The sequence below is a fragment of the Gossypium raimondii genome, chromosome 5 (assembly GCF_025698545.1).
Source record: "Gossypium raimondii isolate GPD5lz chromosome 5, ASM2569854v1, whole genome shotgun sequence".
NCBI classification, from domain to species: Eukaryota; Viridiplantae; Streptophyta; class Magnoliopsida; order Malvales; family Malvaceae; genus Gossypium; species Gossypium raimondii.
In genome coordinates, this window is record NC_068569.1 from 52144273 (window position 1) to 52166234 (window position 21962).

The following is a 21962-nucleotide window of genomic DNA, read 5'->3' on the forward strand; positions in this document are numbered from 1 at the left end:
TTTTACCTCTTCATATTCTGTAATGAACTCTTGCACACTTGAATCTAGCATGTTGTATAGTTTGAGGGGTTGATTCTGGATATACAATGGTGACCAGGATTTCATCATGTTTCTGTCTGCCACCCATCCATAGCTCCATCTAATAGACGCCATTGCTTGAAACTTGCATTCATAATTTCCTTTTCACGCTTACACCGACATATCAATACTTCATAAAATATCCAACTCATTCACAGATTTTCATTCTCTGCTACTGTTATATATGATTGCATTACAGGGACATAGCAATGGAGTACGTAGAGCCTGTTGTAGGCATTGCAAATTGTCTCGGAACTCCTGTTTGTAAATATTTGCAATATCACAGAAAGCTGAACGATTATGTGAGAAACTTCAAGAGGATCAGAGATGAATTGAATTGCAAAATGGAAGATATAGAGCTGCAATTGAAAGCAGAGCTTCTTCGTCCTTTGGGGAAGATACCAAAGAAGGGAGTTGAAAATTGGTTGAAAGATGTGAAAGAGATGATTGCGGAAGCACAGGATGTGGAAAATAAAGTCAGGAACGGAAGATATCTCTGTCGTGCTTGCAACGGGAAGCTGGTTGATGAAAAGACTCTAGAAATGAAGGGATTTCTTGATAAAGCTCCTAATGCCTCTGAAGGTCTTGCCATGGATGGTCCAAGAGCTGGGTTGCCACTGCCAACATCAGAACTAGTTGGAGAGGAAGCTCTCAGAAATTTGATTTGGGGATGTTTGATGCAGGAGGAGGTGAGCAAGATTGGGGTTTGGGGGATGGGCGGTGTGGGTAAAACCACTATCATGAAGCACATCCACAATGATCTTTTGAAACAACAAAGATTCGAAAGGGTAATCTGGGTTACCATATCAAAGGAGTTCAATGTAATGAAGGTACAAGATAATATTGCAAGTGCGTTGGAGTCGAAGGAATATTTAGACAAAGAAGAGGACAAGCTCAGACGAGCTGCAATCTTGTCAGAAATGCTGAAGAACGCAGGAAAGCATGTTCTAATCCTAGATGATGTGTGGGATAAAGTCTCTCTAGAGGAAGTTGGGATCCCCGAGCCAAGTGGCAGCAATGGCTGCAAGTTGGTGTTGACAAGCCGTTCGGAGCATGTCTGTAAGTATATGGGTTGTAAGGTGATAAAAGTGAAGCCCCTTTCAGAAGAAGAGGCATTGATACTATTCTTGAATAAAGTTGGACCTAACATAGTTCAAAGTCCAACTATAATGCCTACTTTGAAGCTTGTTGTCCTCGAATGTGCGGGTCTACCTCTTACAATTGTCGTGGTAGCCGGTACCATGAAAGGAGAAGATAACCCTCTTATTTGGAAAAATGCACTCGGGGAATTAAAAGAGAGAATAGGGAAAGTTGAAGGAGTGGAAGCTGAGGTAATCGAGCGCTTGAAATTTAGCTTCGACCACTTAAAGGACGAGAATGTGAAATATTGTTTCTTACATTGCGCATTATATCCCGAAGATTTTGAAATTGAAAAGGATGAACTAATTGAGTGTTGGATTGAAGAGGGATTCATAGATGATATGCGTACAAGACAAGAAATGAAAGGCAAGGGCCATGTTATTTTGAAGAAGTTAGAAGATAATTGCTTGTTGGAAAATGTCTCGAGTGGAAAAATAAAAATGCATGATGCAGTGAGAGACTTGGCATTGTCGATCACAAGAATGAGTCCTCGATATATGATACAAGCAGGTTTGCAATTAGAAGAGTTACCAGAAAAGGAGCAATGGAGTCCGGATATTGAGAAAGTGTCACTTATGTATAACTCCATATCAGAAATTTCCATAGATGTGCTGCCCACAAAATGTCAACTGCTCACAACTTTGTTATCGCAGCGTAACCCTATAAAGAAGATCTCATATTCTTTCTTCATAAACATGCCTTGTCTTAGTGTTCTCAATTTGTCCTCTACGAAGATCAAAAGTTTACCAAATTCCATCTCTGAACTAAAGAACCTCACAACATTGTTGCTTCGTGGCTGTTATGAATTAAGAGATCTGCCATGTCTTTCGATGCTTCAAGAATTGAAGAAGTTGGATCTTTCTGCGACTAAAATTGAGGAAGTCCCTGAAGGAATGGATATGCTGATAAAGCTAAGATATCTTGATCTTGAAGTGCTCACTCTGAAAGAGATACCCGCTGGACTTTTACCAAAACTCGTTCACCTTCAGCACTTGGGTTTTCATGTGAACAATGAAAAAACAAGTCTAAAAGCAGAGGAGATGGAACCATTGAAGAAGTTGGGGTGCTTAACCGGATGTTTCGAAGACATCAATGAATTGAATAAGTTCATCTCCTCAATGCAACAAAGTAAGAAAAATCTCATCAAGTACTCTTTACAGGTGGGCTTAGCTAAGTTCCTTCATAGAAGAGATAAAAGAGTAACAATTGCAGGAATCCAGAATTGGGAAGGTGAGTTAATTATGCACCCAATTGAAATTCAAGAGTTGAATATTGTTAAGTGCGACTATTTGAGAAGCTTAGTCGATGACAATTCTTCCTTCAAAAATGCGATTGACTTGAGGGTTTGTAGGATTTGGGGGTGTGAAGGGATAGAGTGTGTTGTTTCCCTGTCCTCTTTTGCCTCTTCTTCCGCTCATCCATTTCAGAGCCTGGAGATGTTGGATCTTAAACATCTGCCAAAGTTGAGTGCCCTTATTATGAAAGATGCAGGAATTGGTTCAGCAACAACATCAACATTGGCTCCGTCTGCCTGCTTTTCCCATCTTAAGAAATTTTATGTAGTGAGATGCTCAAGTATGAAGACGTTGCTTCCACATTGGTTGCTTCCAAACATCCAAAACCTGGAAGAAATTTGGGTGTCAGAATGTGATGAGATAGTAGAAATATTGGGAGCAGCAACATCAGAAGTTGAAGAAGAAGGGAGTGATGCATTAATCAAATTCCATCTTCCCAAATTGATAAAGTTGGAATTGTGGAGATTACCAAATTTGAAGAGCATTTGCAGCAAAAGTAGAGTGATGGTTTGTGACTCTCTCCAACTTATCCGGGTTTTAGGATATTGTACTAAACTGAAGAGAATTCCTCCATTTGTTCCCCTTGTTGGCAATGGGCAGCCATTTGCATATGCTCCACCTTCTCTTACCATCAGGTCAAGCACAGAATGGTGGGAATCGTTGGAGTGCGATGACCATCCAAACTTTAAAAATGTTCTTCAACCCCTTTGGAAGGAAGAAAGGTATGAACCATTTATAGTTTAGTTTATTTATTTTTATTTTTATAAATCTAATTTCTCCATATTAATAAAATTTCAGGGGTATTTGGAGACGTCGAAGAAGAGAAAGATGAAAGGGTTGGTGGGAAAAAAGGAGGGGGGAGGATAGTGCAAAAGAGAGGAGAAAAGGAATGATGGAAGGAAGAGGTAAAAACCAAATAAATTAGCTTCATATTTTTTCTATGTTTGTTTTGAAAGAATGAGTATTGAATATGGATAAAATAGAGAAATTTGGTAGGGTTTAAAAATATAATATATAATTTAAATATCAATTATTCAAAATAATGGTATTTTAGATAGCAAAGGTATTGAAAATTTAAAGTGATTAATTACCTTTTATCATTATAAATAAATACCATAATTTCTTGTTAAATAAAATAAAAAATATCATTACTTCTTCTTTCAACAATCATTCTATTCTAAAATAAAATTACCTTTTTATCAATATAAATAAATACCATAATTTCTTTTTATTCTGGAAAAAAATTTGAAAATTTATGTTGTTTTCTTGAAAATTTATCAATTTATATTGTTTTTTACAAATAGAAAGGAAAACGCGTCTTATAGTTCTGATCGTCCATAGAAAACATGAGACGCGTTTTATTCTCTTTCCTAAAAAGCGCTTTGTAGGAGCAACTAAGGACAATGAACCACGACGTTCATGTCTTTTGTCAATTGTGCATAATTTTGATTGGTACAATAACACATTTAGCCCTTGATGTTTACATACTTTTTTAGTTTGGTCTTGATTCTAAAAAAAAGCAACAAATTCAGTCTCATCATTTACACATTTACAAAAATATAACGGGCTAAATTTGTTATCATATCAATCAAATTTATGTAAAATTGATGAAAAATATTAATATTGTGATTAATTGCTCACTTTCGAAATTAGTAGGGATTAAATTGCTTGATTTGTTTAGAGGGACCAAGTTGCGAATATCATAATTGAAAGGGATTAGAGAGGTTATTTTACCTAGTTTAATAATTAAATGGCATGTTAAATATTATGTGACATAATTTAAAATAAAAATTTGAAAAAAAAAGGAAGATTGTAAAATAGTTGTTTTAAAAATCATGGTTTTGAAGTTTTTACAAATTTTTATTCATTTTTAAATTTCAGTTTTATTTAATTTTAGTTTCTTTAAAATTTTCATTTTAAAATTAGTAGTAAAATTTAACGTGTCATTTAATGATTTTAATAGTAAAATGACATGATTAATATAACATCAATAGTTTATAAATGTAATTAGATAAGTTTGAAGTTCGAAAATAGATTTAAAATAATGGTCATAATTTAGGGGTGGTTGATGTAATTAACTCATTTCTAATGGTACTTATAATTAAGTCTGTCTGCCACCAATCCATAGCTCCATCTAATAAACGCCATTGCTTGAAACTTGCATTCATGTTTCACTTTCAATCATTTTCGTGTCCACCTTCAACCATCAGCCATCACTCACCATTGCTTAAGCTATTTTGCATTTTAGACCATAAATTACTGAGTTGAAAACTCTAGTGTCCTTCTGCAGCCTTTTTTGGTCCAGGCTGGGCTCAAAAATTTGGGTCGACCTTGAATAAAACATTTAATCCCATATTTCATATTAGGCCAAGCTTGAGCAAAAATAACAGTTAGCAATATCTTGTCTAAGCCTGAGCCAAATCCGGCCCATGAGATAAAGCATTCAGATTGAACTACCGGTAACATTATGAGTTTTTGGTCCATCCTTCATGGGGATGCAAAGAACAAAATTAACTAACTTTTGCCACTATAGAATGTTTGTTCAACTAAATAAAATAAAGATTGCCCTATAACTCTAGTTCCATTCAAGTTAAAACTTCTTCAGGCAAGATAATAGTAACATAATGCTAAAAGAACCAGCACAACCACCCCAGCAGGAGCTGCCCATATCCAGTAGTTCATCGACTCGGTTCTTTTGGTTCGATTCCTGTACCTACTAGTATTCTCCTTTGGTACTTTACCCTTCATTGAAACGGTAGCAGAAACAGGTGCATCAGTATTAACATCGACCTTCTCGGGTTCTGAATCTTGTGCCACAGCTTCAATCAGTTCCTCGGGATTCACAGCATTTGTCGATCCTGCCACCTTCTTCTTAGCTCTCTTTTCACGCTCCTGAAAAAAAGATCGAAAGAGTTTCAGTTTCAACCCACAAACTAATAACCGATAAAGCGAAACCAGATAAGGAAGCAAATGATTTCCTTGAGCTTCTTTTCAGCTTCCATTTGAGCTCTTCTAGCTGCTTTGGCTGCTGCTTTTTCAGCCAACTTCTTTTTTCTTTCCATGGCTTGCTTTGCTTTCGCTATTTCCTCTTCTCTCCAGTTCTTTCAGTTTTGCTGCATCGACTTCCTTGTTCTTTTGCAATTTTCCGGATACCAAAATTTCCTCTGCTACAACACTAATATCTGACAAAGGATTCGACTCCATTGCTATAGTCTCGGCATCTTTTGGGGCCTTTTTGGCTAGTTTAGTATCTGGTTGGGGACCTGATTTGGCCTCTTCCTTTGGTTGTCTTACACTAGGTCTCAGAATTGTTTCGGTTTCAGAATCCACTGGTTTCTCGGTGCAACCAGTGGTTTCTCATCAGGATTCCTTATCCGACCATCCCGACTCAATAGCCGATTGTCCAGGGATGGCAGAATTCTTTTCTCATAATCATCCCTGAAGAATTTATTGCCATTCCAGAGAGCCATAAACTTCTCAACCTAAAAGGAATATAAAAGATAAGTGAGCGGCTAAATATAAAGCAAATGAGATACATTGGAAGTAACATTAACAAGCAGTCTCAACAAACCTCCACAATTGATAACTCCTCAAGAGCCTTTATATCTTTCTGTGCAGCAAGCAGTTTGGCGTTGTGTACAATGGTACGGCTCTGGTAAAAGTGAGAATTCTGAAATTTTGAGAAAGAAAGCAATTAAAACGAATCATTAGTAACATCATGCACAGGAATATTGGAAGTAGACATAATATGTATCATTTAATATCTTAAGTGATACTAGTTATTCATGCATAAATGAAAATGTTCCGACATGGTCAAGTATTATACGAAACAGATATCTGAAGCAAAGAAAAGGCGATACCCCCTGATCACTTTGTTTCCTCAGCTCCTGAATGTTTTCAAAAGCTTTGTCCCTCTTCAGGGTCACAGCTTTCAGCTCATTTTGTAAAGACTAGATTTTAGTCTCAGTTTCATCCAATTTATCTTTAATTTGCTTTTTTTTTTTTTGGACCAGACTGCATGCTGCTCCTTCCTTACTCCATTCAAATCAACACCCATAAGCTACAATAAACAAATATAGCATTTTTTTTTAGTGTAACACAATGGTGCTCGATATTCACAGAAAAAAAGAGGAGCAAACCCCGATGGATAAAGCAGAAAATAGAATTATGTTACTTTAACTTGATCTTGAATGTCTTCTTTCTGGCCTAATGAATCTTGAATCTTTGATCTCATTGCAGCATTAGCAATAACTTTCTCGCGGGTTCCCTCCAGGTGTTTGATTTCTTCAAGGATTCGCTTCTCCTCGCTCAACGAGATGCTTTCATGCTGAATGCGATATGGCAAGCTATGGATCTGCAATTCATAAATTCCATTGAAGTGACTAAAGGAGAAAAAGAAAAGCATTAACTGCGGCAGAAAACAATGAATAAATCTAAATGCAGTCAAAGTTTATAGAAGTATCATACAATAAAATCGAGCTCTTCCTCAGATGCACATAAACTAAGTCGATTATCAACATCTTTATTATTGCGAAGCTTGCCTAAAGCCTGCTGCAGTGGTTCTATTTCCCTTTTTTTCTCATCTAAAATCGTCTTAAATTGCTCAAAATCAACATTCAGCGCTCTCACTTGCGAAAGCCTCTCTGATCGTTCTGCCTGCATTAGCATAAAGATAATCACAATTTAGCCAACTGACAGCGCCATTATTTTTTACTTCTTTCACATTTTTTCTCAAATTCTGAAGGCAAACACAACAATAATGAATCATTATACCAATAGCATATCTGTAAGTCTCATTACATTTCAAGGACATAAATTTCAAACATTCAAATAAATGCTTCCGGGTTTAATTCCCCTACATTCATCATATTACAATAAGCACACCGTAATGACATAATGATAGGGCTAATAATTATCTTAAAAGTATGACAATTAATGGCTACCATGCTATACATCTAATTGAAATTAATAACTTTTCACTCACCCTTTTTGCTTTTAATTCATCGGTAAGCTTAAACCTGGCTTTATTCCACTTTTGTATCTCTTTATCAGCCTGATCAAGTTTGGCTTTTATAGCCGGATCTTCGTAGAAGCGATACCTAATAAAATGAAAAGAGCGGATCTGCTTAGGTGCAGGCCACTCGTCGACCGCATCCTTCAGAAAGTCGGGATCGGATGCACCATTCTCTTCTTCCTTATCTGGTTCCTCACTATGTGAATCAACTTGAATGGGGTTATTATAAACTGGATCCTTATCCAGTTTCCCATTTTCATGAAGAAATGATTTGTCTACTTCAGTCACTTTATCAATAGACAATTGTGCCAGGTCTGAATCAACATCCTTTACACCCATTAAACACAAATTTGAGCTACCTGAAAACATGCAAAAACAAAGATTATGATACCATATAACAACAAATATAAATATAAAATATTATTTCATTCATAAAATAAAAATTTTAAAACCAGACACCTGATAGACATGTATAAAACAATATATATTAAATAAATAAATTTTAAAGAACAATTAATGTAGCCAATACAATTTGAAAGTCATTCCTTTAGCTAATTTTCTCATTAATCAGATCAAAAGAGTGAACAAACAGTAGAATTGCAAAAATATATGTATATATTCTAAATAAATGATAAACTATATTGGAGAAAAACAATAATCAGATAAAATCTAGATCAAAAACTAAATTATAAGTACATTAGCTCATGCTATAACAAAAGATCAAGCCTTTATCCGTCAAGAAAATTAACATGCAAAATCATATGACACTAATGGAAAAGAAGGGAAAAAAAACCCAGAAATTTACAAACATGAGATAAAATGAAAAACAAAAAAAAAACCCTAGAAATAAAAACACGAGAAATAATTATGTAGTTTGTAAGGCCAGAAAGCTTACATTTTTAAAATGAAAATGTCAAAATAGGATGTTTTTGTTGTCGAGAGAGGCATAGATACAAAGGTTCTGAGGTTCTGGATAAAAAAAAAAACTTCAACTTTTTTTATTTTACATTGGCGTAATGCCCAAATTTTATGAATTCTAGTTGTTAAACAGGTATGATGGTTAAGTGCCTTGAATGTTTGCTTTAGGTCTTGGATTCAATGCTTTTTTTTTTGTTAAATTTTCCCTATTTATTATGGTATTATGTTCAACTTGAGCTTTAGGGCTTCTCTTATTTTCAATGATGAATCTACTGATTCAGTGGTAAGATTTTAGCTTATCACCAATTAAATTTTATAAAATTTGGTAAGTGGAATTTAGATTAACATAAATATTTTTATTTATTTATTTTAATTTAATTTTACTAAATCTCTATTTTCACTCATTGTTTCAACCGTTCACACTCTCACCCCACTTCGTACGCTAATTTCTTTATTTCCCTATTCTGCAGTTTTATCTTCTTTTCTCTTCCTTCTTTCTTCTCTTTGATTGTTCCTGAATACTACCGTTTATTTTGTGAGTTCTATCACTTGGATCGTATTCTGTTTGAAGTGTAAGTTTCATTTGGTTACTTTTGTTCTTTTCCCATTAATAGTTTAGTTTTATTTCGTTTCTTGAACAAGTTGAGTTTGCGTTGGTGTTTTATGTTCATTATCATGATTAGTATTTTTGTGGTTCTCGATTAGGCAAAAGGTGTGAGAATCCTAACCCTCCAGCAAAGTAGTCACAATTTCCGACGTTGTTTTGGAGAATTAAGTATTCAAATTCTATTTTAGGGGCTGAAATTTTGATTCAACGATGTTATTTTGGATAAGTATTGTTAGTTAATCTGTGTGGTTTGATGAATTTATAGGATTCGTGAGTTCCAATTGAGCGGTTGATCAAATCATCAATAGGTGTATGAAATTAACCTGAAAACTCAATCGAAACTCGAGAAAATTAAGGGCCACACGACTTTGTGGGTATTTTGGCCAATTTTAAGCCCCAATTAGGGGCCAATTAAAGGACTCAAATATTGGGTCCATAGCCATCATATAAGCCCAAAAAAATGTAAGTTTTAGTACGTATATATACATGGCTAAGCTTAGGAGGTATGTTAAGTAGGTTGTATATAAATCATATGCTATGTTTTGTTCCTTATAAAAATATGTGTATGCATGTCATACGACTTATGATATATGTATTTATGATATTATAATTATGATTATGCCTATGTTTTGGGATGGGTTATGATATGATGGAGGAAGTGTTATATGATAGTTTTTATCGCAATTATTGCTGCTAGACTATAAAATTTCTATCTAACAGCTCAGTTGCATATTTATGAGTGACATACCGCCACATATTGGTGTGATTGGATGGACGGACTCTTGTAGTCCTAATTGGTGATATTGCTTGGACGGAGATGGTATGTAGCAATTGGGGGTATGATATGATATGATATGGGATATGATACAATAAGATAAGATATGAAACATGCTATAACATGATATAAAAACCGATATGATATAAGATATGCTTTGATATGTTATGATACATTCTGATTTATATATATACTACAATGTGTGGGTCAAATCACACACTGGATGTTAAGCTCACACGTTTGTTTATTTTGTTTCAGGTGATCTTCAGACCTAGGAGTGGACAATGACTCTAGAGCTCGTATTTCACTCTTTCGATTTAAGTATGCATTGGACTCTCTTTTGTTTATATGGACCTTTTGAACTTTTGGATATTTTAAATTTATTTGGGACGCTAAAAATTATTTTGGCATTTATTTTTCAAAAGTTTTAACTTTTACCGATACTTAAATCAAGATAACTAAAAATAAACCATAGTTATAAGGTAAATTTGCAATAATGCATTCTGCTGCAAGTTTTAAGGTCAATTTGCTATAATGTTGTCCACTGCAAGTTTAATTGAAATTTGCTAAGATGTTTTATCTCACAAACAGAGTAAGTAAATTGAATACATTTTGGTAAAATTAACAAATATGGCTTTCTTCAATGTACTCACGGGTTTTCAAAAATGGTACATCTTCAACGGGTTAATCAAACTTTTTTTCTTTTGACTTAAATAGTTTTTACCAAAATAAAGTAATATTGTTTTCACACGTAATGTAATCTCCACAATCTGACTGTAACATCTAGGCCATGTTTGGGATGTTAGAATTAGAGTTTTAAAAAAACAATTACTTTTTCTCTTAGAAGTTAATGTCATTGTAGGGTTTGATGAGTTATCTTCAACTTTAATAGTTAAGCTTCCAAAGTCTATGATCCTATTTAAATATATAAAAAAATTCTTTATATTTAAAAGATGTTCTTATAAGGAAACAAAGATGTTATATATGATTGTTGCATGCAATTATATTATTTTATGATTCAGGTTATATATGATTGTTGTCATGACATATAAGCATTTAATTAATATTTTAAAGTTTTAAAAAATAATAATAAATAATTTTAAATTTTAAAAAATAAGTTATATATTTTTAAAACCTTAAAAATTATTTAAAAACTAATGTATCATCCATAACAAATCATACATCATTAACACATATTGGGGCATGGGAAGCTTTTAAAAAATTGAACTCAAAGAGTGCTGGTTCATCAAGGCATGGCAAGTAAGTGATAGTTGAAGCAATTTGTGTCATGATTACCTGTATTTCTTTCATAATTTCTTTATCACTCTGTTCCCCTGACACACTGCAAAATCTCTTACATTTCAAATTAACTGATGTGAAGTAAAACATTAAAGCAGAAGAGGATCAACTATTACCCTCACTATCTATTTCAATTCTAAAATTCCACCTCTCCTCTCCAACACCTCATTGGTAGCCTTACTCATCATAACCAACACAACCCTAAACTTGAGTTGTCATATTCAAATATTTATTTGCACCCTAAGCAATAGTTTTAGAACAATTAAATTTGCATAAAATAACAAGTTTTTTACTTGACGTTAAGACTGAGTTATTATTCATTGACACTGCTTTAGAACACTTATGGTAATAGTTTTAGTCTTTCAACTTCATCAATTAATCTTTTAAAGTTATGTGTTGCGATTGCAGTCAAAGACCAGCTAAAATTTTAATTACGGTAAGTGTATTTATTAATTAAAGGTATAGTTACGGTGAACAAAGATATCGTTCCCACAAAGACTAAAAGTATTAGTAATTATCGTCTTTCTATTATTTAACTGACAAATTGGAGTGATTGATTAAAGCTAAAATTAACTAAAGAACACAACAAAGAGCATATCAGAACAATAAAGTATTAACAACCAATAAGTGAGACAATACCTAGGAAAGAATCCACCTAAACTTCATCTGTCATGATCGATCTAAATTACACAATTTCTTTGTATCTTAATACGGGGAAATCCCTAAATTATGCTAAAAATTTTAGCTTTTCTCTCCCAAAAGCATTATTGGTGCTTAATTACTTTTTCACCCCTCCAATAACATAGTATTTTCCTTTTTTTTTCTTGGTGCTTAATTACAAATGTGTTAAAATCATTAATTAAAAATAAAAATATTTTTAAAATACTAATTACAAATATTTAATGGTTATATTTAAATATTTAAAATATAATTTATATATTCTAATTAAATTTTATAAATAATTAATATTTATTGCTTAAAAATATTTAAAATTTATATTTCATATATTAAAATATTAACAAGTTATAATATTTTTTATATTATTACTAAAATATAATAATATTAATTAATTTAAATATTATTTAAATGCATATTTGTTACTTGATAATAAATGTCTAAAATGGATATTTTATTTATCAAAAACACGTTTAGACAGTAATGCTAAACACTCAAATTTTAAACCAAACTTTTCAAAAGCACTTCTCAAAAACACTTTTCAAAAACACTTTTCTACAGCACTTTTCAAAAGCAATGAAGAACTGGCCCTTAAACTGATGAAGTTAAATATCATTTAAAGAAATGGCGCCGTTTAGAGAAATTTTAAGACAGTTGCAACGTTTTGCATACAAACGCCGCTATTAATGCCACATTTGCGGCTTTTTAAGAAAAAACGCCACTAAAAATTAAAGTACTAAAGAGAAACGACATCGTTTTATTAAACTTTAATGCATAGTTCTGACGTTTTCTGAAAAACGCCACTAAAAATTAATTACCTGAAGCGAAACGTTGATGTTTTGAGAAACATTAATACATCATTGCGGCGTTTTCCAGAAAAAAGCCACTAAAAGATTACATTCATGTTTTGAAACGGCGCCGTTTTGAAAATTTTAATTCATATTTACAGCGTTTTCATGAAAAACGCCACAACGAAAATTTAATCCCTAAACTGAAACGACGCCGTATCGAAAAATTTTAATACATATTTGCGGCGTTTTTTATCCAAAAGCCGGTAATGTCTACCTTTTGCGGCGTTTTTTCTGAAAACGCCACTAAGAAATTAAATTCTTCTATTAATTTGGTAGGGTTTAAAAATATAATATAATTTAAATATTAATTATTCAAAATAATGGTATTTTAGATAGCCAAGGTATTGAAATTTTAAAGTGATAAATTACCTTTTTATCATTATAAATAAATACCATAATTTCTTTTTATGCTGAATTTTTTTGAAAATTTATCAATTTATATTTTTTGTACAAATAGAAAGGAAAACGCGTCTTATAGGACATGTTTTCTCTGATCTTCCAGAGAAAACATGAGACGCGTTTTATTCTCTTTCCTAAAAAGCGCTTTGTAGGAGTAACTAAGGACAATTAATCACGACATTTATGTCTTTGGCAATTGTGCATAATTTTGATTGGTACAATAACACATTTAGTCCTTGATGTTTGTATATTTTGTTAGTTTGGTCTTGATTCAAAAAAAAATTAACAAATTCAGTCTCAACATTTACACATTTACAAAAATATGACGGGCTCAATTTGTTATCATATCAATCAAATTTATGTAAAATTGATGAAAAACATTAATATTGTAATTAATGGCTCACTTTCGAAATTGGTAGGGATTAAATTGATTCGATTTGTTTAGAGGGACCAAGTTGCCGAATATCAAAATTGAAAGGGACTAGAGAGGTCGTTTACCTAGTTTAATAATTAAATGATATGTTAAATCTTATGTGACATAATTTAAAATGAAAATTAAAAAATTGTAAAATAGTTGTTTTAAAAATCATGGTTTTGAAGTTTTTACAAAAATTTTATTGTTCGTTTTTTTAAATTTCAGTTTTATTTAATTTTAGTTTCTGTAAAATTTTCATTTTAAAATTAGCTATATAAAATTTAACGTGTCATTTAATTATAATATCAATAGTTTAGAAATGTAATTAGATCAGTTTGAAGTTTGAAAATAGATTTAAAATAATGGTCATAATTTAGGGGTGGTTGATGCAATTAACTCATTTCTAATGGTCATAATTTAGGACAAAGTGAGAGTGGAAAGCAGAGTTAAAATATGACCCAAAGACTAACCTTTTTCTAAGTCGTCTCCTATCATAATTGCATAATAAATGGATGGGGCCATTACCAAACGATGAAGCAAAAGAAATGGCCTTCATGTCCACCTTCAACCATCAGCCACCACTCACCATTGCTTAAGCTATTTTGCAGTTTAGACCATAAATTACTGAGTTGAAAACTGTAGTGTCGTTCTGCAGCCTTTATTGGTCCAGGCAGGGCAGGCTGGGCTCAAAAATTTGGGTCGACCTTGAATAAAACATTTAAACCCATATTTCATATTAGGCCGAGCTTGAGCAAAATAACAATTAGCAATACCTTGTCTAAGCCTGGGCCAAATCCGGCCTATCAGATAAAGCATTCAGACTGAACTACCGGTAACATTATGAGTTTCTGGTCCATCCTTCATGGGGATGCAAAGAACAAAATTAACTAACTTTTGCCACTATAGAATGTTTGTTCAACTAAATAAAATAAAGATTGTCCTATAACTCTAGTTCCATTCAAGTTAAAACTTCTTCAGGCAAGATAATAGTAACATAATGCTAAAAGAACCAGCACAACCACCACAGCAGGAGCTGCCCGTATCCAATAGTTCATCGACTTCTTACGTTTCAGGATGGCTTTTGGGAGGACTCAGTTCTTTGGTTCGATTCCTGTACCTACTAGTATTCTCCTTTGGTACTTTACCCTTCATTGAAACGGTAGCAGGAACAGGTGCATCAGTATTAACATCGACCTTCTCGGGTTCTGAATCTTGTGCCTCAATCAGTTCCTCGGGATTTACAGCATTTGTTGATCCTGCCACCTTCTTCTTAGCTCTCTTTTCACGCTCCTGAAAAAAAGGATTGAAAGAGTTTCAGTTTCAACCCACAAACTAATAACCGATAAAGTGAAACCAGATAAGGAAGCAAATGATTTCTTGAGCTTCTTTTCAGCTTCCATTTGAGCTCTTCTAGCTGCTTTGGCTGCTTCTTTTTCAGCCAACTTCTTTTTTCTTTCCATGGCTTGCTTTGCTTTCGCTATTTCCTCTTCTCTCTTCAATTCTTTCACTTTTGCTACATCGACTTCCTTGTTCTTTTGCAATTTTCCGGATACCAAAATTTCCTCTGCTACAACACTAATGTCTGACAAAGGATTCGACTCCAGTGCTATAGTCTCGGGCTCTCGGCATCTTTTGGGGCCTTTTTGGCTAGTTTAGTATCTGTTTGGGGACCTGATTTGGCCTCTTCCTTTGGTTGTCTTACACTAGGTCTCAGAATTGTTTCGGTTTCAGAATCCACTGGTTTCTCGGGTGCAACCAGTGGTTTCTCATCAGGATTCCTTATCCGACCATCCCGACTCAATAGCCGACTGTCCAGGGATGGCAGAATTCTTTTCTCAAAATCATCCCTGAAGGCTTTATTGCCATTCCAGAGAGCCATAAACTTCTCAACCTAAAAGGAATATAAAAGATAAGTGAGCGGTTAATTATAAAGCAAATGAGATACATTGGAAGTAACATGAACAAGCAGTCTCAACAAACCTCCACAATTGATAACTCCTCAAGAGCCTTTATATCTTTCTGTGCAGCAAGTAGTTTGGCGTTGTGTACAGTGGTACGGCTCTGGTAAAAGTGAGAATTCTGAAATTTTGAGAAAGAAAGTGATTAAAACGATTCATTAGTAACATCATGCACAGGAATATTGGAAGTAGAAATAATATATATCATTTAATATCTTAAGTGACACTAGTTATTCATGCATAAATGAAAATGTTCCGACATGGTCAAGTATATATATGAAACAGATATCTTAAGAGTTGAAGCAAATAAAGGCGATACCCCTGATCACTTTGTTTCCTCAGCTCCTGAATGTTTTCAAAAGCTTTGTCCCTCTTCAGGGTCACAGCTTTCAGCTCATTGCAAAGACTCGATTTTAGTCTCAGTTTCATCCAATTTATCTTTAATTTGGTTTTTTTTTTGGACCAGACTGCATGCTGCTCCTTCCTTACTCCATTCAAATCAACACCCATAAGCACAATGGTGCTCTATATTCACAGATAAGAAGAGAAACAAACTCCGATGGATAAAGGCAGAAAATAGAATTATCTTACTTTAACTTGATCATCAATGTCTTCTTTCTGGCCTAATGAATCTTGAATCTTTGATCTCATTGCAACATTAGCAATAACTTTCTCACGGGTTCCCTCAAAGTGTTTGATTTCTTTAAGGATTCGCTTCTCATCACTCAACGAGATGCTTTCATGCTGAATGCGATATTGCAAGCTATGGATCTGCAATTCATAAATTCCATTGAAGTGACTAAAGGAGAAAAAGAAAAGCATTAACTGCGGCAGAAAACAATGAATAAATCTAAATGCAGTCAAAGTTTATAGAAGTATCATACAATAAAATCGAGCTCTTCCTCAGATGCACAGAAACTAAGTCGATTATCAACATCTTTATTATTGCGAAGCTTGCCTAAAATTAAGGGTCACACGACTATATGGGTATTTTGGCCAATTTTAAGCCTCAATTAGGGGCCGATTAAAGGACTCAAATATTGGGTCCATAGCCATCATATAAGCCCAAAAAAATGTAAGTTTTAGTACGTATATATACATGGCTAAGCTTAGGAGGTATGTTAAGTAGGTTGTATATAAATCATATGCTATGTTATGTTCCTTATAAAAATATGTGTATGCATGTCATACGACTTATGATATATGTATTTATGATATTATAATTATGATTATGCCTATGTTTTGGGATGGGTTATGATATGATGGAGGAAGTATTATATGGTAGTTTTTACTACAACTATGGCGATTAGACCATAAAATGTCTATCTGACAACTTAGTTGCATATTTATGAGTGGCATATCGTCACATATTGGTGTGATTGGATGGATGGACTCTTATAGTCCTAGTTGGTGATATTGCTTGGACAGAGATGGCATGTAACAGTTGGAGGTATGATATCATATGATATGAGATATGATAGGATAATATAAGATATAAAACATGTTATAGCATGATATGAAAATCGATATGATATAAGATATGCTCCGATATGCTATGATACATTCTGATTTTTATATATACTACGATGTGTGGTTCAAATCACATACTGGATGTTAAGCTCACACCTTTGTTAATTCTGTTTTAGGTGATCTTCAAAGTTAGGATTGGACGATGACTATAGAGCTCAGTATGTCACTCTTTCGGTTTAAGTATGCACTGGACTCTCTTTTGTTTATATGGACTTTTTGGACTTTTGGACATTTTAAATTTGTTTGGGATGCTAAAAATTATTTTGGCATTTATTTTTCAAAAGTTTTAACTTTTACCGATACTTAAATCAAGGCAATTAAAAATAAACCACAATTATAAGGTCAATTTGCTATAATGCTTTCCGCTACAAGTTTTAAGGTCAATTTGCTATAATGCTGTCCGCTGCAAGTTTTATTGAAATTTTCTAAGATAGTTTATCTCACAAACAAAGTAAGTAAATTAAATACATTTTGGTAAAATTAACAAATATGGCTTTCTTCAATGTACTCATGGGTTTTCAAAAATGGTACATCTTCAACGGGTTAATCAAACTTGTTTTCTTTTGAGTTAAATAGTTTTTTCCAAAATGAAGTAATATTGTTTTAAAAAATAATTACTTTTTCTTTTACAAGTTAATGTCATTGTAGGGTTTGATGGGTTATCTTCAACTTTAACAGTTAAGCTTCCAAAGTCAATGATCCTATTTAAATATATAAAAATCTTTATATTTAAAAGATGTTCTTATAAGAAAACAAAGATGTTATATATGATTGTTGCATGCAATTATATTATTTTATGATTCGGTTATATCGATTGTTGTCATGACATATAAGCATTTAGTTAATATTTTAAAATTTTAAAAATAATAATAAATATTTTTAATAATTTTAAATTTTAAAATAAGTTATATATATTTAAAACCTTAAAATTATTTAAAACTAATGTATCATCCATAACAAATCATACATCATTAACACATATTGGGGCATTAGAAAGCTTTTAAAAATTGAACTCAAGTAGTGCTCTACATGGTTCATCAAGGCATGGCAAGTAAGTGATAGTTGAAGCAATTTGTATCATGATTGCTGTATTTCTCTCATAATTTCTTTGTCACTCTATACCCATGATGTAACACCCTATACCATGTTCGACTTAAGGACCACGATATAGGAATATTACATTTGGTGCCAAATTAATTCTTGGCTAATTACTAATATAATTGAACACAAAACTAATACTTAGAACATACCTAATATATTTCATGAATTTCATCAATAATCATTTCATAAAATCATTATTTCATATATTTCATTTATACATCTCAATTCAATAACTTATCCTATTTCATAAAATTTATCCTTATCTATTTCTTGAACCATAATTCTTACCCTTTCACATATGTCATATCATTCGATTTAGTTTTATCAAGAACTTTATTTTATGTGCCCCTATTAACTTGACTCGGACTTGGCGGGTACACGGATTCCAACCAAACACATCAAGAAGCAATGTCAATGCGGTAGCGATAATAAGAATAATATTCAACACACAAAGTGTGAATCAGAATAAGATAAGATAAGATTCGACACACAAAGTGTCAATCGATAACGATAAGAATAAGATAAAGATTCGACACATAAAGTGTCGAATCGAGAATCGATAACGATAACGATGAGTCGGCACATAAGTACCTAATCGATGGTTTCAAATACCTGTACTCTTCCATATCCTATTGCATGCCAACTATATCCGACTAGCCCGACTACTTAATAGGGCATTTAATTTACTTTTCAGTACTATTTCCATCTTAGTTCAGTATCAATTATAATTCCTTATTTCAATAAGTTTCACAGTATTGCAGTAATTCATTACTTCAGGATTTTCACAGTTCAATGCAGTACACATAACAGTATTCAGTATTCTATAATTCAGTTCAGTATTAGTCTCACATATAAATTTCCACTTTCTCAATTTCAATTCCAATAAAATCCATATCACTCACCAATTTCAATATTCCAGTTCAATTCAATAATTCAATTCAAACCATTTCACTTTCTATTCAATAATCACATTTCAATTCAAATTCACTTTCCACTTTCTAATCTACCAATACATATTCCAGATATTCACATGTAATCATACTTCGATTCAATTCAAACCACTTTTCAGTCGATACTCAATTCACGTATTCACACTTATTCATACTTTAATTCACTTTTATTCAATTCTGTACAATTAGATAATTCATTTTTAGTGAAGAGTGGTCGGAACTGTCAGACAGCGAAACAGGGGAAATTTTAAAGAATAAAATGTACTATTTGGCTAAACAAAAAATTTTGGAATTTTTATGGTAAGAAGATATGTGAGTCTAGTTTCAGAAAAAATTAACAGATCTTAATTTGGACTTCTGTAGCTCCGGATAAAAATAATTTAGTGACCCTGACTCGGATAAACAGTTTTGAATATACATGTGAGTGAATAGTGAAATTATAGTTAATATTGTTTAAGTGTGTTATACACATTAAGGATGTGGAATGGAGAGGAGGAGGAGGAAAATTGGAAAATATATGAATGATTTGTGTATAATTGGTCATGTGTTTGATTATAATTGATAAACGATGAAATAGAAATGATGCTTATATTTGTGCATCATTGGTCATGGTTTAAGCTCATGTGTGAAAATAAAGTTTCATAGTATGTGTGTATGGTATATTCGGTATATGATTTGGCAAGAAATAATGTCATGAATGGTTTATCATGTGGTTAGTTCCAAAAAGAGTTATGTTTAAATACACTAGCTTGTAACTATGGTTGAATGATATGTTTATATCTTGTGTGATGCGCATAGGAAACAAGTGTGGAAAGATAATGAAATAGTAAGTTCATATGGCTGAAATTTAATGGTTAAATATTAATTTCATGAATTATATGATGCATGATGAGATATATTTATTGTTGAAATATGAGAATCTTTGAAATGTATATGGACTGAAAAGTAATTAGTGATTTGAAATTTGATTGGAAAATGAATAAATAAATATATATATATATGTATATAAATAAAGTGTGGAAACATTCACTTTCTATTCAATTCTTTCAATAAAATCAGCATATGAACAATTTAAAACTCTAATGCCAAGATAAATCATCATATACTTCCAGCATGTATTCATAGCAACTTTCAACTTCTTACATAGAATCAAAAACCAATGAATTTAACAAGTGGGCCTAGTTGTAAAAGTCACAAAAACATAAAAATTTCAAGAAATAATCAAGAATTGAACTTACTTGCAGTAAAAATATGAAGAACCAGCTTGAAGAAACCCTTCTATGGTGTTTTAGCTGATGAGAATGCAGAAAAATGAAGAGAAATCTAGATAATTCCACTTTGGTCCTAACTTTATTAAGCAAATTTTGCCCTTAATTCTCCTTACTTTCTTGCTAATTTCATTCCTTTACCGTCCAGCCCAAATAGAACTTGGGTCCATTTTCCTTTTAAGTCATCTTCCTTTTATCATTTAAGCTATTTAATCATTTCCTAAAATTTTGCATTTGTTACAATTTAGTCCTTTTTATTCAATTAATTATCAGAACTTTAAAATTTCTTGACGAAACTTTAATACTAACTTTTTAACACTCCATAAATATTTATAAAAATATTTATGGCTCGGTTTAAAATCTCCGAGGTCTCAATACCTCGTTTTTTTATTCTAATTATTTTAATATTTATTTCTAGTGCACTATTCACTATTTCAAAATTTTTCCTAACTTCACATTTAACTTATATTCACTAAATTAATAATATTTTCTACTCATTTGTCGAATTTAGTGATCTCGAATCACCGTTTCGACACCTTTGAAAATTCAGGCCATTACATTTTTCCTCGTCGGATTTGTGGTCTCGAAACCACTATTTCGACTAGACCCAAAATCAGGTTGTTACACGTGACACCCTGCAAAATCTCCTACATTTCAAATTAATTGATGTCAGGTAAAACATTAAAGCATAAGAGGATAAACTATTACCCTCACTATCTGTTTCAACGCTATAATTCCACCTCTCCTCTCCAACACCTCATTGGTAGCCTTACTCATCATAACCAACACAGCCCTTTCTTTTATCTCGCCACATAAAATAAATTCAAAATAATTTTTAAATTTTAAAATATTTATAAAATTTCAAAATTTATATTTAAAAATTATAAATATTTAAAAAATTCTAAAAAATATATAAATAAAGTTGAAATTTTAAAATATTCTAAAATAATAATTTTAGCACTTAAGTAAGTTAATTAATGATTCAAATTTATCAATATTTATTTAAGTTTTTAAATATATATGGTTTTAAATCTAGATGAAAGATTTTAATTTGACATGTTTAATTTTTAAGTTAACTCAAACAATTTCACTTTATTTGAATTTCATTTCATTCGATTTGATTTGAAAAATTTCATATCAAGTTAAGATGATAAAATAAAACACAGTAAACTCGATTAACTCAAAATGTTTTCACCGAATTGTGAGGTAATTGATCATTTTCTTAGTAAAACTGTAATATATATGCTGAACAAAGTAAGGGTGCTCGAACTTGAGTTGTCATATTTAAATATTTATTTGCTCAACATTTACTTGATTGTATACATTATATTTGCACCCTAAGCAATAGTTTTAGAACAATTAAATTTGCATAAAATAACAACTTTTTATTTGACGTTAAGACGAGTTGTTATTCATTGACACCGTTTTAGAACACTTATAGTAATAGTTTTAGTCTTTCAACTTCATCAATTAATCTATTAAAGTTATGTGTTGCAATTGCGATTGTAAACCAATTAAAATTTTAATTACGGTAAGTGCATTTATTAATTAATGGTATAGTTACTACTGAGCAAAGATATCATTTCCACGAAGATTAAAAGTATTAGTAATTACCGTCTTTTTATTATTTAACCGACAAATTGGAGTAATTGATTAAAGCTAAAATTAACTAAATTAATTAATTAAAGA

At 32.2% G+C, this 21962-nt stretch overlaps 2 protein-coding genes and 1 pseudogene across 5 annotated transcripts in view; 1 reads left to right on the forward strand and 2 right to left on the reverse strand.

Moving 5' to 3' along the window:
* LOC105766491 (proton pump-interactor 1-like) overlaps positions 1-7878 on the reverse strand; it is a 97053-nt pseudogene extending 89175 nt beyond the window's left edge.
* Positions 1-21962, forward strand: part of LOC105767189 (disease resistance protein At4g27190) — a 57147-nt gene that overhangs the window by 525 nt on the left and 34660 nt on the right. For 2 of the 4 annotated variants that reach the window (XM_052630207.1, XM_052630206.1), the window contains exons 2-3: positions 278-3235; positions 3312-3510. In XM_052630207.1, the coding sequence (XP_052486167.1) occupies positions 288-3235; positions 3312-3345 (2982 nt within the window). In that variant the 5' untranslated portion in view covers positions 278-287 and the 3' untranslated portion in view covers positions 3346-3510. Of the gene's footprint in view, positions 1-277; positions 3236-3311; positions 3511-6752; positions 7139-12928; positions 13248-21962 lie in introns of those variants that run through there. The other 2 variants (XM_052630208.1, XM_052630209.1) reach the window with 2 other exon arrangements.
* On the reverse strand, positions 14529-21050 carry LOC128041127 (proton pump-interactor 1-like). The gene is made up of 7 exons (XM_052630472.1): positions 20982-21050; positions 16016-16249; positions 15893-15949; positions 15447-15545; positions 15138-15357; positions 14807-15048; positions 14529-14756 (listed from the first exon to the last, which is right to left on the reverse strand). Exons 1-7 carry the CDS (start codon positions 21048-21050, stop codon positions 14529-14531), a joined length of 1149 nt encoding a protein of 382 aa, XP_052486432.1.

Coding starts and splice junctions, on each gene's coding strand:
- LOC128041127 (XM_052630472.1), bottom strand. CDS start 21,050: ATGAGTAAGGCTACCAATGAGGTGTTGGAGAGGAGAGGTGGAATTATA. Junction 16,250..20,981: donor CGTTGAAACAGATAGTGAGG/GTAATAGTTTAT, acceptor TTTCTGCCGCAG/TTAATGCTTTTCTTTTTCTC. Junction 15,358..15,446: donor AGGAGTTATCAATTGTGGAG/GTTTGTTGAGAC, acceptor TATTCCTTTTAG/GTTGAGAAGTTTATGGCTCT.